Source organism: Onychostoma macrolepis, chromosome 16 (assembly GCF_012432095.1).
Source record: "Onychostoma macrolepis isolate SWU-2019 chromosome 16, ASM1243209v1, whole genome shotgun sequence".
NCBI lineage: Eukaryota > Metazoa > Chordata > Actinopteri > Cypriniformes > Cyprinidae > Onychostoma > Onychostoma macrolepis.
In genome coordinates, this window is record NC_081170.1 from 2,640,202 (window position 1) to 2,657,733 (window position 17,532).

The window sequence follows — 17,532 nt, forward strand, 5'->3', positions numbered from 1 at the left end:
ACCTTATATGATTAAAGGTTGTGTTGTGGGCTTTGGTGTGAAGACATACTATTTTTTTTTTTTTTTATGTTGGCGTAGTGTAAATGCACTTAAATATGAACACTATATATGATAAAGTAATTATTCCAAAGATGTAGCTTTACAGTTGCATGGAAAAAATGTGCTTGCATTATATTCTTAGTGGTGGGAATGAAGCGGTTCAAATGGAAGGAACTCCGTCTGAATCTACAGGCTTCAGAACATTTTATAAAGGCGTGGCCAGCTTTTGTCATCTGGTTTTATCAGCAGTGTTGTTTTATTACTGTAATGGTGAAAACCAAATACACATGCAAGCATGTTACAACACTAACTTATAAACACTTTTTATATTTGGCGGTACATTTTAATTTAAGACATAAAAATATATTCTAACTCTTACAATTCATTTATTGAAAGTAAACTGCAAAAATGACTTATGCTCATGATGACCGCTTTGCTGTCCACTGCTTATTGCAGTGGTTTGTTTGTGCATTTTTGTTTGAACTGAGGTGGTGGGCTAGTGCTGCTTTTCGTGTTGTTTTTGGGATCGAAGCCATGTCGCAGCAGTGCAGATCCCCTTTTGTGAACCTCAAGCAATCCTCTTTGTTTGTATATGACTGAAATATTTAGCGGGCATGATGGCACATGATTTAGGGGAAATCTTTAGCAGTTCCCTGCCAGCCTTTCCTACAGCTCTTGCCTGAGGAATGAGCTGCAGTCAGTTCTGATTCCCATGGGTGTTGCCATGTTAGTCGCCCCACAGTACAATTGGCTCGTAGGCCTGGGCTTTCCAGGCTCTGTGATAGTCCCACATGTGGGACTATAGGTTTGTAACTGATCTCCCATCTTTTGTTTCCAGTTCAAAGTTGAGCAGTGTCTCAGGGGCAGGAAGGAGCTCCAGGCCAGGCAGGACTAGTGATCCGCCCTGGTTCCTGTCTGGTTCTGACACACTGGGCAGACTGGCAGGCAACACCCTTGGGTAAGTCGTGGCAGGGCTATCAGAAATGCAGCCATCAGGTAATCCATCAGTGCTGCCTTTGGTTATAAGAAACCTTTTTAAAGATGATTTTGCTGTTTTGTTTGCATGCAAAAAAATCCCCACCTGAAAATATTCACACTACAAACACGTTTCCAGAAACGTGTTTGTTTTATGTGTGAGATGCTCAATTACTAAGAAAAAATTAAACTTAAATTCAATGTTTTTCTAAATTGTGTAAATTGTGCTTGTTAGAGCTGTGCTATAAATTGTATGATGAGATTCAATGATTATTATTAGTAGAAAATAATAATAAAGTAGCAAAGTAGGTTGAAGTGTGTGTGTGTGTATGTATCTTATATATATATAGAGAGAGAGAGAAAAATCTCTATTTATGAAAAATATTTAAGCATTTTCATATGAACCAATATACAAAAATACATAGTCATAAACAGCAATATTTGTATATATTGTATATTCTATGATTACAATAATTATCATATAATATTTTCATTAGTCATTGTAGCTTTAAAATAAGGAAAAATGTTTAAAGTAAAATGCAGTGAAGTACATTATCAACAGTTTTTCACTAAATGAACAGGGAACGATATTTCATCATTTGCATTTAATGAATCTCTATGAATATGCATAGTAACAGAAATATTTATATATTATATAATTTTATATTATCATATAGAACAATACTATGTATATTATGTAACATTTATCATTACACAGTATTACCAAAACATTTAAATATATACACTGTAATAAACAATCACATTTACATTTAGACATTTAGCAGACACTTTTATCCAAAGCGACTTACAAATGAGGACAATGAAAGCAATCAAAATCAACAAAAGAGCAATAATATGCAAGTGCTATAACAAGTCTCAGTTAGCTTAATGCAGTACACACAGCAAGGTTTTTTTTTTTTAATATTAAATTTATTAAATGAAATAAAAATAGATAGAATAGAGCAAGCTAGTGTTAGAGGCCTTTTAAAATTAAATTAAATATTATTACTATTTAAGATGTTTTATATATATATTACATAGTTTATCATACAGCTTACTAAAATATATACGCATGCATGCATAAGCATAATTAGTGTTTGAGTGACCTTAAATTGTTAAATCAGTTTTAAACTGATTAAATAACTGGATCAATATTAAAACATCCATCTTAATTCTCATGTTCACAAGACGAAGAATATGAAACTAGTCCTTAGAAGTGGGCTGTTGGAGTTTAATATCAGATGCAGAGAGAATCTTGTTGGCTGTATACTGATCCTGATTGTCGCTGTGCCTGGCAGGAGCCGCTGGAGTTCAGGAGTAAATGGTGGCAGCAGTGGAGGCGGAGGCAGCAGCGGCGGAGGCACAGGAGGAGGCAGCGGTAGTGGAGGGGGCAGTGGAGGAGGTGCTGGAGGAGGAGGATCTTCAGGCCGGTCCTCCACAGCAGCCCGTGATTCACGCAGACAGACCCGCGTGATCCGCACTGGCAGAGATCGAGGCTCCGGCCTGCTGGGCAGTCAGCCACAGCCCGTAATTCCAGCCTCCGTCATCCCAGAGGAGCTCATCTCTCAGGTAACACTCGCTTCAGGGGCCTGTTCCACATTCCTGATTTTTACTGTTTAAGTTGGATGTGCTTGCCATATCTCTGCTTAATAAGTTCCATGTTACGCTTGTGTATATTATTCAGCTTTTTACATAACAGAACTTCATTCTCAATTGAGAATCTCATAGCTTTTTAAACTTTAGACATACAATTAGACTGAAATAATGAAATAAACAATAAAATAAAGAAGCTGAAGTAATTTTTTGGTCATTTAGCAATACACCTAGGGCTGCAACTAACAATTATTTTGATTATTGCCTGCATTCATTGTTTTGAGAAATATTTTAAATTATTAACAAATAAAAATGCATGCTTATCATTGTGTAAAGGTTGAAATATAAATACCACAATATTACATAATACAATATACCATATTGACCCGAATATAAGACAATGTTTTTTTTCTTGGAAATGCATCTGAAAAAACATGGTCGTCTTATATTCAGGGTCTAGACTTTGACACGTCAATAATACACCCACAACGATAGGTGGTGCCAGAAACACATAAAACGAGTGTTCCATGAAATATGTAATGTAATGTGTGTTGTAAAGATCGTGAGTGAAAACAAAAGAAAAGCTTTCAGCGGCACGAGTCATGATTGTCATGTTAGCCTGATGGGACCAAACTTCCTCTGTAAGGGATTTTAAAACGTAAGACAGTACCCAGATTTGAAGACTACAATAAGATTTCACTTCTACTGTTAGTAAAATTTTGGTAGGCTACTATGAGATGGATAGCCTAAATATTATATAATTCAGATGGGCTACCTGTTATTTTTAATGGTATATCAAAAAGTGTATATTTTTCAATGTCATTGGTACATTTTACCAGTATTTACCATACTTTCAAAACAAAAATTAAAATAGGAAAAATATGCAATATGAAAATAATTTAAGAAAAAATGTGTTTTACAGAGAGAAAAAAACAACAACAAGATTTGGTTTTCAAAAAGCCCTTTTCCAAAAGGTACATCTGGAAAAAGGGGGGTCGTCTTATAATCAGGGTCGTCTTCTATTCGGGTCAATACAGTAATAATTAGGGCTGTCAGTCAATTTAAAATATTTAATCGCATGATTGTCATGAGTTAACTCGTTATTAATTGCAACTTAATCACACATGCTTATTTGTTCTAAATGTACCTTAAATTAATACTTTTCAAGTTTTTAATACTCTAATCAACATGGGCATGGACAAATATGGATGCTTTATGCAAATGTATGTTTATTATTATTGAAACCATAGTCAATAGAGCATGAAGACTAGACATGTTTCAAAGGTCATAGATATTTTTTCAAAGAACTTGTTCATGTCTAACATGCTAGTAACATGCTAGTCACTTGCTAATCATGCTAGTAACATGTTAATCATGCTATAAACATGCTAGTATCATGCTAGTCACATGCTAATCATGCTAGCAACATGTTAGTAACATGCTAATCATGCTGTAAACATGCTAACGACATGCTAATCATGTTAGAAAAATGCTAGTCACATGTTAATGTTAGAAACATGCTAGCGACATGCTAGTCACTTGCTAGTAATGCTAGCAACATACTAATCATGCTAGAAACACGATAGCGACATGCTAGTAACATGCTAATCATGCTAGAAACATGCTAGTGACCCTTTAGCAGCTAAAGGGGTCTGCAAAGTCGTTAAGTTAGCAACACTGTGCATCTCCATTTCTCCAACTACAGGCTAGGCCACGGGTCAAACAGTAAATGCGCGCTGCGTTAATCGCGCATTAATTAACTTAGTGCCGTTAAAATAAATTAACTTTGACAGCCCTAATAAAATGCACGTAAATAATAAAAAAAGTACAATATAGTAAAACAAATGTACTGAAAAAATTTAACAAATATAAAAGCATTCCAATCATTGTGTAAAGGTTTGAAATATAAATGCTACAGTATTTAATATAATAAAGTGATTTTTAAAATATATTAACAAAAATATATGCTAAACATCATGTGTGTGAAGGTTTGAAGTATAAATACTACACAATTCATATAGTTTTTCAATGAATAAAATCTTCGAAACATGACAGTTTAAGTTATAAAGCAAAATATTGTATTTATATTACAAACCTTGTTTCAAAATGTTTAGCATGCATTTAAAATTATTTTATTAACTAAAGATAAAATGAATAAATAAAATAAATTCAATAAAATGCAGGTAATAAAATTGTGCTTTATGCAGTTAACAAAATAATACAAAATGGAATATACAAAATAAATACTATATTTTTAATCTTAATTTAATTTATTATATTTAATTCATTTTGGGAGGACATGTGACCCAGACCTGCTGTGTAATGTCGCAACTAATTAGCTTTACTTCCCCAACCAGGCCCAGGTGGTTCTTCAGGGAAAGTCCAGGAGTGTCATTATTCGAGAGCTGCAGCGTACAAACCTTGACGTGAACTTGGCTGTAAACAACCTGCTGAGCAGAGACGATGAGGACGGCGATGACGGCGACGACACGGCCAGCGAGTCCTACTTACCTGGAGGTAAACAGACACAGAAGATGGGTCACTGTTATGACGCTCAAGACTGTCGTCATTTTAACAGTTCTTTCTGACAATACCTTTCATATTTCCACAGAAGACTTGATGTCACTGCTGGACGCGGACATTCACTCTGCTCACCCCAGCGTGATCATTGACGCGGACGCCATGTTCTCTGAAGACATCAGCTACTTCGGCTACCCCTCTTTTCGACGCTCTTCCTTGTCTCGTCTCGGCTCTTCACGAGGTAAAGGCTAAAACACAGTCATGCTTGCATACACTCAGTGTCATGAAGCCATTCAGCAAGATTTGTGGAAATGCTTGTGCCACAACCACTGCGTTCATCGTTAACGCTGTATTTTTAAATATTCAAAAGTCACAACTCGCAATACATTCATGCAGATATGAAAGATGCTGTTGATTTGAAACTGAAGTCAAACACAAGATTATTCATAATAGTGCTGTCAAACGATTAATCGCATCCAAAATAAGTTTTTGTTTACATAATGTGTACTGTGTATATTTATGTATATATAAATACACACACATGCATGTATATGTTTCAGAGAAATTTTATTTTCATATATATTAAATGTATTTATTTATAATAAATTATTTGAATATAAATATGGACTTGTAAATATTTTAAAAATATATACTGCATGTGTGTGTATTTATATATACATAATAAACATACACAAAACACACACACACATTATGTAATCAAAAACTTTTTTGGATGCGATTAATCGTTTGACAGCACTAATTCATGACAAATGAAGCCCTGCAAATACAGACGCACATTATGGAACACTTTAAAACAAAACAGTAAAACTAATTTTAAATTTAGTTCAAATTCTTATTGGAACCAGCTGAGTTCTATAATAATGCATCAGGTTGCAATGTTGCTATGCAACTGTTAATTACTTAACTTAATAACAAGTTTGTGTCAAGTCCTGCGGTGTATTTTTGAATCGCATGCAAATAACGCAGACCAGAATTATACTTTACCAAATTACATGTTCATAAACCAGCATCTGTGAACCGAGTGCTTTATGATCAGCCTCTGGATATCAAATCCTTCAAGATGCCTTGCTGCATGTTTGTGTTGTGTGTGAGTGTCTGTGCTTTTGAGAGCGTGTCCAGTTGTCCTGCATGGTCCTAGTCATCGTTTCCCCTAGTGAGCCCTCTGCGAAAGGCCCTGCAGTGCAGACAGTTACCCATAAGACCCTGCAGTTTATACCCATACAGCTCAGCTAATGCTGGACACCCCCGTCAACAAGATGTCTCCGCTGCTAATGCAACCCACCAACTGACAAAGCCAGCCTGTGCAGCATCCACATGTAGCCCTGTTTTACTTTTATTAAATTATGGATCATTACCTAAATGGTCATGGATCCTTTTCACCCGCAGTGTCGTATTTACGACATAATGGTCAGTTGTTTTTGGTGGTTGGTTTCACAGAAGTACATCAGAATTAGACCTAACTAAAAGAGTCTTATTAATTGTAATTTGTATGAAATCTCACTATTCCGAGGGTCTTTCCCAGAGAGTGGCTTACTGTTATCCCACTGGTGTGACCCTATTGCATACCAGTTCTCCTTCTCCCCTTAGAGCGAGATTCTGAATTGCTTCGCGAGCGGGAGTCGGTCCTGAGGCTGCGTGAGAGGAGGTGGCTGGATGGAGCCTCCTTCGATGCGGAGCGTGGCTCCACCAGCCGCGAGGGAGAGCCCAGCCTTGACAAGAAGAGCGTGCCTCTGCAGAGCCCTGTCACTCTGGGTGAAGAACTCCAGTGGTGGCCTGATAAGGTGGGCCTTTAAGCCTTTAATGTCCTAGAATGAGAGACTTCAGATTAGGGATGCACCGAAATTAAAATTCTTGGCCGAAGCCAAACAAAATGAAACACTGGGCCGAAGGTTTTTCACTTTTTTTTTTTTTTTTCTTCCTGTTTCTTTTTTTGTGGTCCCATGTATTTTGCCAATTCTTTTCACCATTGCATAAATGAAATAGCCAAATTTCGCTTTTTACTGTTTTGTCAGAAAATATTCCAGATCCCACAGATACAAATCTATTACAGATTTGAACACTGTGTGAATGCTAAAATAAACGTATTAATATAGCTATTATTATTATTATTATCATTATTATTGTCTTAGTTTATTTAATTTTACAGAAGAACAGTAAAATTACAACACTAATATTTATGAATGTTGATGGAGCTTTTATTTTGGTGGAAACCCCAGGAAGACCTCAGTGCTTCTTTTTGTTGACAACAGCAGATTTATAAATGATTCTCATGAATTTGGGAAGGTGTTTGTTGTACGCACATCGTCACATCCATGCCTTGCAAAAATGAGTAAAAATGTTACTGAGCAACTGACGAGTAACACGTTTCAGCGCAGATTTTCCTCGTGCTTTGGGCTTTGAACCCTGGCGCCGCGAGCTCGTGCAATACATGCAATTCGTGTGTGTATTAGAAAACATAACATTCTGCAGTTTATTTACTAATTGTTTAAGGCCATTTCGCGATTTCAGTCATCATACAGTAACCAGCAACAACCACCCCTTCCTCTTCTCATCGAAGACATGCGATGCAGTGGATACCTGGATGTCATGAGTTTTTATTTTTTTTTTAATAAATGTTGTATTTGGTTTTTTATGATGTTGCTAATGTTAAATGGCATAACTTGTTTTTTGTGTATCAGATTATTTAAATTTTAAAATGATTAGGTTTTAAAATTTTGTATTTTATGTAAAATTAGTTGTCAATTAATTTTCAAGTTAGTGATTTTGTTGTGGTGTTTTTCTTTTTTCAGTTTTTAAAAGTATACAGTTTGTACTTCAGTTTTAGTTATTCTCCAAGTTAAACGAAAACGAGAAATATTATCGTGGCACCTAGCTGAAATAAAGCAACCAAGGTTTATTCTATTTTGTTTATTTATTTATTTTTTTCAGTTAACAATAATAACCCAGATTTTTAGAGTCATTCAAACAACTTTTAAGTCTTATAAACAAGTTTCAGAAACTAATATCAGATTACATTTTCAAAGAACTTGGCATGAGTCTTTTAAACTGTATTTATTAGTAAGTTCTCCTTTTAATCTTGCACATCCTTATTTGATCTTTTGATTTAATGGCCAGCCTGTTTGGATTACACTTTAAGTTTGTTAGTCAGATTTCTTTGGATTCTTATTTTATTTGTATAGTTGCTGAGTTGCTATATATCCTTGGTTGTGTGATTTCTTTAGGACTATGTAACAAAGTTTGTCAGCATTGGGGCTTTGTACTCTGAGATGGTTGCCATCAGTACCAAAGGAGAACTGTACCAGTGGAAGTGGAATGAGCCTGAACCTTACAGAAACGCACAAGTAAGATTTACATTGCACATCGTACAAGGAATTCCTGTCACTTTGATTTGATTGAATTAAATCTCATAAATCTTTGTGCTTTCGTAGAATCCTTCTATACATCACCCTCGTGTCCCTTTCCTGGGCTTGACCAATGAAAAGATCACCCACTTGTCTGCCAACAGTATCCGAGCCACTGTGGCCACTGAAAGTAACAAGGTAAAAGACATTTATTTATTTATTTTCATGGGAGTGGGTGAGAAGAAAATCATAGGACAGGAGTGGGCGGATACAATAAGATCAGCGCTGCACACTCCAGTACCTAAAAATGTCCTCAGATCTCAAATTTCCATTAACCTGTATTGTGTAGGTGGCGACATGGGTGGATGAAACTCTGAGCACTGTTGCTGCTAAACTAGAACATGGCGCACAAACGTTCCCGGAGCTGCAGGGAGAGCGTATCATCTCTCTGCACTGCTGTGCCCTGTACACCTGCGCCCAGCTGGAGAGCAGCCTTTACTGGTGGTGAGTAGGCGGGATCATGTCTGATAGTTTGAGCTGTTGTGCTTGTGAGCTGTGAATAAATTCTGAGTTTCTTTTTCCTTTAGGGGTGTTGTGCCTTTTAGTCAGCGGAAAAAGATGCTTGAAAAGGCCAGAGCCAAGAACAAGAAGCCAAAGTCCAGTGCAGGCATCTCTTCTATACCCAACATCACAGTAGGAACTCAGGTGAGGAAAGTGCTATTGTTTGCAAACTCGTTTTTCTTTTTTTGTGATGATTAGCGCTAGGTGATCTTATGATATATTGCTGTGGCAATGATATGAAGTGTGAATTGATAGATTATTGGGCTTGAATGGCCAGATACACAAAAAATAAAGCCAGACTTGCCATGTATTCACATAAACGCAATCGGTTTTGTCTTAATTGAACAAAATCAGATGCGTGTCAGTATATTAGATTTGCGCTTTGTCTTAAAGTGACAGCAGCCTAATATATCTTCTGCTGTCATTTAATGTTAATCAAACAACAAAAGACCGAGAAAATCACTCATTGTACTTGACTGAATAACTTTAGCAGCTTTAATAAAAATTTTTTTTTTTTTTTTAATCAAAAAATTTGATATGAACTGGTTTTGATATGTGGAGTTGAACCCAACCCTAATTATTTGTAATTTGTATTTTTGGTCTTATTTCTAATAACATAATTAACTGTTCTGTTTTCAATCATTATTCTATCATTCAGTGAATTATTCAATTAGGGCTGTCAGTTTTTTTTTTTTTTTTTAGATTTTCGAATATTCGTCGAATTGAAAATAAAAATCCACATTCGAATGCAAAATGTTGCATTTGAATTTTAGTTGTGCGTCAGGCAGCCTTATCAGTGGCACTCAAGATGTGATGACGATGTAGGTGTCGTTGCATTTTAATGCTTTTTTTTTTAGCTTATCCAGTTGAACCCACCAGATGCAGCGCTGCTACATTGTTCATTCAAAATATTGCGGAAAAAGAGAACATCAATGCGGAGATGATGTTGTTTACGGCAAAACTGAAACCAAGCCATTCACACACACAACGCATATTTATGGCATTTTCTAGAGGGACATCTATCACCGTTGCACTCGCGTCTCGCACAAGCAAGCCGAGAGTTTTTTAAAAAACCATGTCTCGAGAATTTATGGTTTGTTTTTTTTTTTTTTCCCAATCCCACTGCATCTTATGTTTTTAAATAGAAAATGTACTCTTTGTGATTTGGTTTTCGATCCTTTGTATTAAACCATACATACATGCATGATGCTGTTTTGTTTCTAATTGTTTAAGCAATTTAATTATATATATGGTTTATAGATTTTTTTCAAAGATAGTTGTGTTATTTTATTGCTTTGAAGAAACATGCATTAGTAATATTTAGCTTGATGTGGCCTTGAGAGAAACCAAAAGCTTTTTCCCCTAACTGAAATTATGCCTCTTAAATTCGAATATAATTCGAATATTGATAACATTTAAGTACAAAATTAGAATTTAGTTTTTCAGCCATTTTGACTGCCCTAATTTCAATCATTTAAGTGAATTTGGTATATTTAGGATTTTTGTCATGTTCAGGATTTTGATCTCATCACCCATCCCTAATTTGACAAAATGATCTGTTCTTTTTAAATAGCGTGATTAGTTTGGTACGGTTCAGAAACATGCAAAATAGTCTTTTGAACTAACAGAATTGTGATAAGTGATTGTGGATCATGAAAAACATATTTTTGCCAAAACGCCCACCCCAATTGAGGATTACAGTAATGACATCTCATTTCCCGTAGGTGTGCCTGAGGAATAACCCCCTATATCACGCTGGTGCTGTGGCCTTCTCCGTTAACGCCGGGATCCCTAAAGTGGGCGTTCTGCTGGAGTCCGTGTGGAACATGAATGACAGCTGCCGCTTCCAGCTCCGCTCGCCCGAGAGCCTGAAGAACATGGAGAAGAACACCAAGACACAGGAGATCAAGTAAGATGACAGTTCCTCTGTGACCAAACACATGGATGGAGGTATTTATGCTAAAAATAATATGCTAACAGTTGTGCTTGTTCTTGTTGCCAGGACGGAGAGCAAGCCAGAGCTGGTGAAGACTGAAATGGGCCCTCCACCCTCACCAGCGTCCACATGCAGTGACACTTCCTCCATCGCCAGCAGTGCTTCTCTGCCCTACAGTATGTACACTGGAGCACTAACCCATCCACAGGTGTACAGGGTTTATATGGGCTTTTATCACACTTCCCGTTCGAAGAGCAGAAGTTTCAAATGGTAGCGTAAAAAAACTTCCGCTGTGCCTATAGCACGGGACTGTTGTGATTTTATGTACAATTTAGCACGGATACGTCTTCTAAGAACACCAAACTCAGTTTATAATCATTAATTGAGTATTATGGAACCAAGGAAGATGATTTGATGACATTCATTCATATATATATATATATATATATATATATATGTATGTGTAATATTTTGTGGCTTAAAGTGGAGCGCACAAGCCATACTGTATATTTATGCACAATACTTAAGAGTCTTACCACCTTATTTTATTACAAAACTGCAAGAAAACAATACAAACAGCATATCGCATTAAAGAGCATTTAAATGAACCAAATCTCTAAATTATGACTAAAGACTGTTGTAGATTATTAAATTAAAGGTTTGAGGGGAACTTATTGCATTAAACAATGCTTACATATTTCATGCACTTACTTTGATGCAATTGATAATGACATCAAATTAAAATGAATATTTCCAGCCCATAAGAGGATTATTCAAAAATAACTAGATTGATCGTCTTAATTACGAGTCATATCATGCGTGATTAAGTGCAATGATTGAACAGCATTATACTGTATACAAAACGGGAGGTTAATCACAATAAATACATTGCAAGAATGAACACAATATTATTAAAAATAAATTTAAATCAGCCTGATTATTCCTCTGGGAGTAATTTGAGCAGCGTGCTGCTATTCGTCAATCTCATGGCTCTGATGGCTGGCAACAACGGCAGCACTGACAATTGCGTCGATCAGATAATGTTACACATTAAAATGAAGGATGACATATACGGTAGGGCATCAGTATATATAAACAGTTTGAAATATTGACGTTTATTGCTAAGTCCAACTAAATTAGTTTAATTTTCTTCACAAAACTGGCATCTGTCCACTGATAATAATGCAGGCGGAAATAACTACGCTACTAATGGGAGCCGGATATGATGACATGCGAACTGTGATAAAGGTCTATTGACCTAAATATTTGACGTGGAAAGAATTTTCACTCAGAAATTGCAAACATGTTTGCCAAACAATTACAAAGAAATAGGTAGTAACAAATTGAACTAAATATGAGGTTTTAAAGTACAAAACATGGAAAACAATAACCTGTTGTTTGTTTTGCTATTCATGGCCTTTCTCACATTTTTGAAGCATTTTATTAAATTCTGCTGGTTTACATTCTCTTAGGAAATTATATTACTCTGCAAACACTCTTGAATTTTTTTTTAACAGAGTTAACCTTGAAACCATTTTAGAGTTTTTATCCAAGGCAAAACCTTTTGAATTTAATTTTTATTCTTTTTTAGCTTGTTAATCGCCATGAAAATAGCCAAGAAAGCTGGCATGGCGTTAAAACACCAACATCCTCATATCTTTATTTTTAAATCAGTAGTCTGAGTAGCTGACTTGAATTAGAAGAGTTTAAACATCCCTGTTCGGTCTTTTGTGAGATGTGGCTGCAGTGTTTTTCCATTGCTAACCTATTACCTGCTGTGCTACAGAGCGAAGGCGCTCAACGCCGGCTCCAAAGGAGGAGGAGAAAGTCAATGAGGAGCAGTGGCCTCTACGAGAGGTCGTTTTCGTGGAGGACGTTAAAAACGTCCCTGTGGGCAAGGTGGGTGCAGACGTACAACGTCGATCCAGTGGAGACCGAAACTACAAGCATATTTTCTCCACAGATTTATTGTCTGCATTTTTGCATCCTTTTAATATAATAAGAATTACCAGTGGTGGATGACATTTTATACAAGCATACTGTGTTTTTCTTGATGTGTGATGTTGCTGTCTGTGTTGTCTATGTGTGATGCTTTGCTATGACACCTCATTTGCAACAGTTCTCTCTTTTGAACTCAAGGTGCTAAAAGTCGATGGTGCATATGTTGCTGTGAAATTTCCAGGGACGTCGAGCAGCGTGAGCAGCCAGAGCGCAGCTCCCACTGACTCTGACCCCTCCTCACTGCTGCAAGACTGTCGACTGCTCAGAATAGATGAGCTACAGGTAAATGCACACATGGGCAGAAAGCTTCCCATTTGCTGAAACATTGATTGATTTGATTAAAAATGGCATTTTGATGATATAAATTTTATTTTAAATAGTCACTACTTAAAGGATAAGTCCACTTCAGAATACAAATTTCCTTATTATTTACTCACCCTCATGTCATCCAAGATGTTCATGTCTGTCTTTTTTCAGTTGCAAAGAAATTAAGTGTTTTGAGGAAAACATTCCAGGATTTTTATCTATATAGTGGACTTCAATGGTGGCCAACGATTTGAACGTCCAAAATGCAGTTTCAGTGCAGCTTCAAAGGGATGTACACGATCCCAGCTGAGGAACAAGGGTCTTATCTAGCGACACGATCTGTTATTTTCTGTAAAAAATAAATATTTATACACTTTAACCACAAATGCTCGGCTGACTGTAGCTCTGCAATGTCTTCACACATTATGCCCTCCTGTTGAAAAGGTCAAGCGTGGTTAGTTGTTCGTCTTTTTTATTTCGTTTAAAAACATTTTCTCCTCCAACTTTAAAATCCTCCAACATCGTTGTTTTACCTTTTTTGTAAAGGGCATTTGACTTTTTTTTTTTTTTTTTTGCATGTTCGCTTTGTAAACACTGGGTCGGTACTTCTGCCAACATCACCTAATAAAGACGCACATTGCAGAGCTAATGCTAGCCGAGCATTTGTGGTTTAAAAAGTGTATAAATATACATTTAAAAAAAACAAGAAAATTACAGATCGTTTCGCTAGATAAGGCCCTTATTCCTCGGCTGGGAACGTGTACACCCCTTTGAAGCTGCACTGAAACTGCATTTTGACCTTGAAATCGTTGGCCACCATTGAAGTCCACTATATGGAGAAAAATCCTGGAATGTTTTCCTCAAAAAACTTAATTTCTTTGTGACTGAAGAAAGAAAGACATGAACGTCTTCGATGACATGGGGGTGAGTAAATTATCAGAGTATTTATTCTGGAAGTGGACTTATCCTTAAACATACTACATTTTCATACAAAGTAATACAGTATAACAATAATTGGCGACTCAGTCTGAAATGGAAACATTTCTCAAATGATGTAGGCCCAAATTATTTTTTAAACAGTCTCTGGCTGTGAATTGTGAGTTATTTTTGTTGTTGTAATATTATATAAATATGATAATATTGACATTATCAAGACTGCTAAAACCTGTACCTTTTTGCACTTGTTTTTTACGGCCTCTGGTGAAGCATTAAATAAAAGTTTTTTGAGGAGGTGTAAGCCCTGCATATAACCGTGTGTGGATTTTAATTTCTGCTGGCATTATCAAGACTGCCAAATATAAATGCACAAATGGAATAGGATGTTTATATCAGGGGTTGTAAAACTTTTTGATGCCAGGGATCCTTAAATATGATGATTGCTTTGCAAAGGAACACCCTTCCTAAAAAATAATGGCATCTATATATTTTGTTTTATATTAAAAAAACAATATGTGAGAAATTATACTGTAATGACGACAAAATTAATATATTGTTTCTCAATTTAAATCCATTTTCTATATTTAAGTGATTTACTTTTTATGAACATTTCACTGAAAATATCAGGTAAATATCTACTTTTAACTTGACAGCATATGTGAAATTAAACTTTTTATTTATTTATTTTTCCTGTTAACTAGGTCTGCCAGTTGTATAAAATAATCACTATTGATCTCATGATTTTCTTACTGGTCTGTAGAAAGCAATGAAATGATAAGAATTATTTGGTGAATGATAAATTATGCATACACTGTCAAGCATGTGTGTTTAAAAAAAAAAACATGCACAAATGGAATAGGATGCATAAATATATATATTATAATTATTTAAATATATAATGCGAGTGCATAAAACAATATATATTACAATTTATATTAAATCTGAGAACAATTAATTGCATTTTGTATAGTGTTTTTTTTTTTTTTTTTTTTTTTTTACACCCCCAACCCCCCTTTTTTTGTTTTGTTTTGAAAACCACTTGTCTATAAATATTGGGACAAAATAAAAACAAGTATTGCTGAATTTGTAGCTGAGACATTTCTCTTTTCTTTTAAACAGGTTGTTAAAACTGGTGGAACGCCAAAAGTTCCAGACTGTTTTCAGCGCACACCTAAAAAATTATGTATCCCAGAAAAAGCTGAAATTTTAGCTGTGAATGTTGACTCCAAAGGTGAATATTGTTTGTTTTTCTCTCACATTTTGTTGTGAATTTTCCCTGTGCATCTGTTTAACTGCTCTGTTGTCTTTCGTCTTGCAGGAGTTCATGCTGTGTTGAAAACAGGCAGCTGGGTACGGTACTGTGTCTTTGACCTGGCCACCGGCAAAGCCGAGCAGGAGAATCACTTCCCCACTAGTAATCTGGCCTTTCTGGGCCAGAGTGAGCGTAACGTGGCCATCTTTACTGCTGGCCAGGTGAGACAGTCACACAGTCTGAAATGTTTCATGCACTTCAGTTTCTTTTTGCCTGTTTTAACTTTCTCATCTTTTGCATCCTCAGGAGAGCCCAATCATTTTGAGGGATGGTAACGGCACCATTTATCCCATGGCTAAAGACTGTATGGGTGGAATACGTGACCCTGATTGGCTAGACCTCCCGCCTATTGCCAGTCTAGGCATGGGAGTTCATTCGCTTGTCAACCTTCCCAGTAACTCCACAATCAAAAAGAAAGCAGCTATCATAATCATGGCTGTGGAGGTATGATACACCAACCTGCTAAACATTAGACATTCAGTTAGTGCTTTTCCAGTCCCTTGACACTTAGTTTTTCTTCAAGCACATGTGCTTCTAATTTGAAAAATAAATATATTTATTTAAAAAATTGTTTTTCAGTAATGAAAGAATACAAGACAACATTAGCATGCAAAATTTAGTTTGTATGAATACAAAAAGTACACAGGGTTTTTAAATATTTCATTATTAATTCAATAATTATAGAATTATTTAGTAAAGGCAAATTAAAGCGCATATATTTAATTGCATAATTATTAAATACAGTTTTAAGCTGATATTTGAAAACCCAGTATGTTGCAACTCTTGTACATTATTTTTTGTAAATGTCTCCTTGCATGCCTTTTAAGGATATACACATTATTTGATCAATTTTCATTGCACCCCTAAAGTTTTTTTTTTTTGGTAACACTTTACAATAAGGTGTCATTTGTTAACATTAGTTAATGTATTAACTAACATGAACAAACAATGATCAATACATTTATTACACTATTTATTAATCTTTGTTAATGTTAGTTAATAAAAATACAGTTGCTCATTGTTCATTCATGTTAATTCACACTGCATTAACTAATGTTAACAAACACAACTTGAGATTTTAATAATGCATTAGTAAATGCTGAAATGATTGTTTGCTCTCTGCGTTTCAGAAGCAGACACTGATGCAGCACGTGTTGCGCTGTGATTACGAGGCGTGCAGGCAGTACCTGATCAGTCTGGAGCAGGCCATGCTGCTGGAGCAGAACCCTCACGCTCTGGACACTCTGCTGGGTCACCGCTGTGACGGCAACCGCAATGTCCTCCACGCCTGCGTCTCCGTCTGCTTCCCCGTCAGCAACAAGGAAACCAAGGAGGAGGAAGGTAAGCATGCAGTTTTCAGTGTTATTTCAGTATCATTGAGATACTATTACAGTTTTTATTAAAGGGATGGTTCGCCCAGAAAATTACAATTGTCATTTACTCACCCTCCACTTGTTCCAAACCTGTATGAGCTTCTTTCTTTTATTAAGCACACAAGAAGATATTTTTAAGAATGCTGGTAATCAAAGAATTGACGATAGCCATTGACTACTGTAGTATTTTTTATTTATTTATCCATAATATGAAAGTCAATGGCTACCATCAGCTGTTCGGTCACCAGCATTCTTCAGAATATCTTATTTTGAGTTGAACAGCCAAAAGAAATTCGGTAACACTTTATTTTAAGGTGTCTTTGTTACACAAATTACATGTACTTACTAGTATAATAACAATGAATTACATGCAAGAAACCCTAAGCCAAAACCTAATCCTAACCATATAGTAAGTACATGTATTTAATATTAATATTACTCAGTACTTGAATGTATAACTACACTGTTATAAGGACACCTTAAAATAAAGTGTAACCAGAAATTCTGACAGGTTTGGAACAACTTGAGGGTGAGTAAATGATGACAGAATTTTCATTTTTGGGTGAACTATCCTTTTAATATTTTTAATTAGTTTTTATCTTTATTTTCTGTTTTTAT

At 35.8% G+C, this 17,532-nt stretch overlaps 1 protein-coding gene across 6 annotated transcripts in view; it reads left to right on the top strand.

Moving 5' to 3' along the window:
• ubr5 (ubiquitin protein ligase E3 component n-recognin 5) overlaps positions 1-17,532 on the top strand; it is a 57,811-nt gene that overhangs the window by 8,276 nt on the left and 32,003 nt on the right. For 4 of the 6 annotated variants that reach the window (XM_058746083.1, XM_058746085.1, XM_058746084.1 and 1 more), the window contains exons 5-21: positions 878-997; positions 2,313-2,583; positions 4,965-5,124; positions 5,219-5,368; positions 6,718-6,929; positions 8,370-8,489; positions 8,577-8,687; positions 8,839-8,993; positions 9,077-9,194; positions 10,775-10,959; positions 11,053-11,162; positions 12,773-12,885; positions 13,126-13,269; positions 15,349-15,460; positions 15,548-15,702; positions 15,788-15,985; positions 16,672-16,882. In XM_058746083.1, the coding sequence (XP_058602066.1) occupies positions 878-997; positions 2,313-2,583; positions 4,965-5,124; positions 5,219-5,368; positions 6,718-6,929; positions 8,370-8,489; positions 8,577-8,687; positions 8,839-8,993; positions 9,077-9,194; positions 10,775-10,959; positions 11,053-11,162; positions 12,773-12,885; positions 13,126-13,269; positions 15,349-15,460; positions 15,548-15,702; positions 15,788-15,985; positions 16,672-16,882 (2,645 nt within the window). The remainder of the gene's footprint in view (positions 1-877; positions 998-2,312; positions 2,584-4,964; positions 5,125-5,218; positions 5,369-6,717; positions 6,930-8,369; positions 8,490-8,576; positions 8,688-8,838; positions 8,994-9,076; positions 9,195-10,774; positions 10,960-11,052; positions 11,163-12,772; positions 12,886-13,125; positions 13,270-15,348; positions 15,461-15,547; positions 15,703-15,787; positions 15,986-16,671; positions 16,883-17,532) is intronic. The other 2 variants (XM_058746086.1, XM_058746088.1) reach the window with 2 other exon arrangements.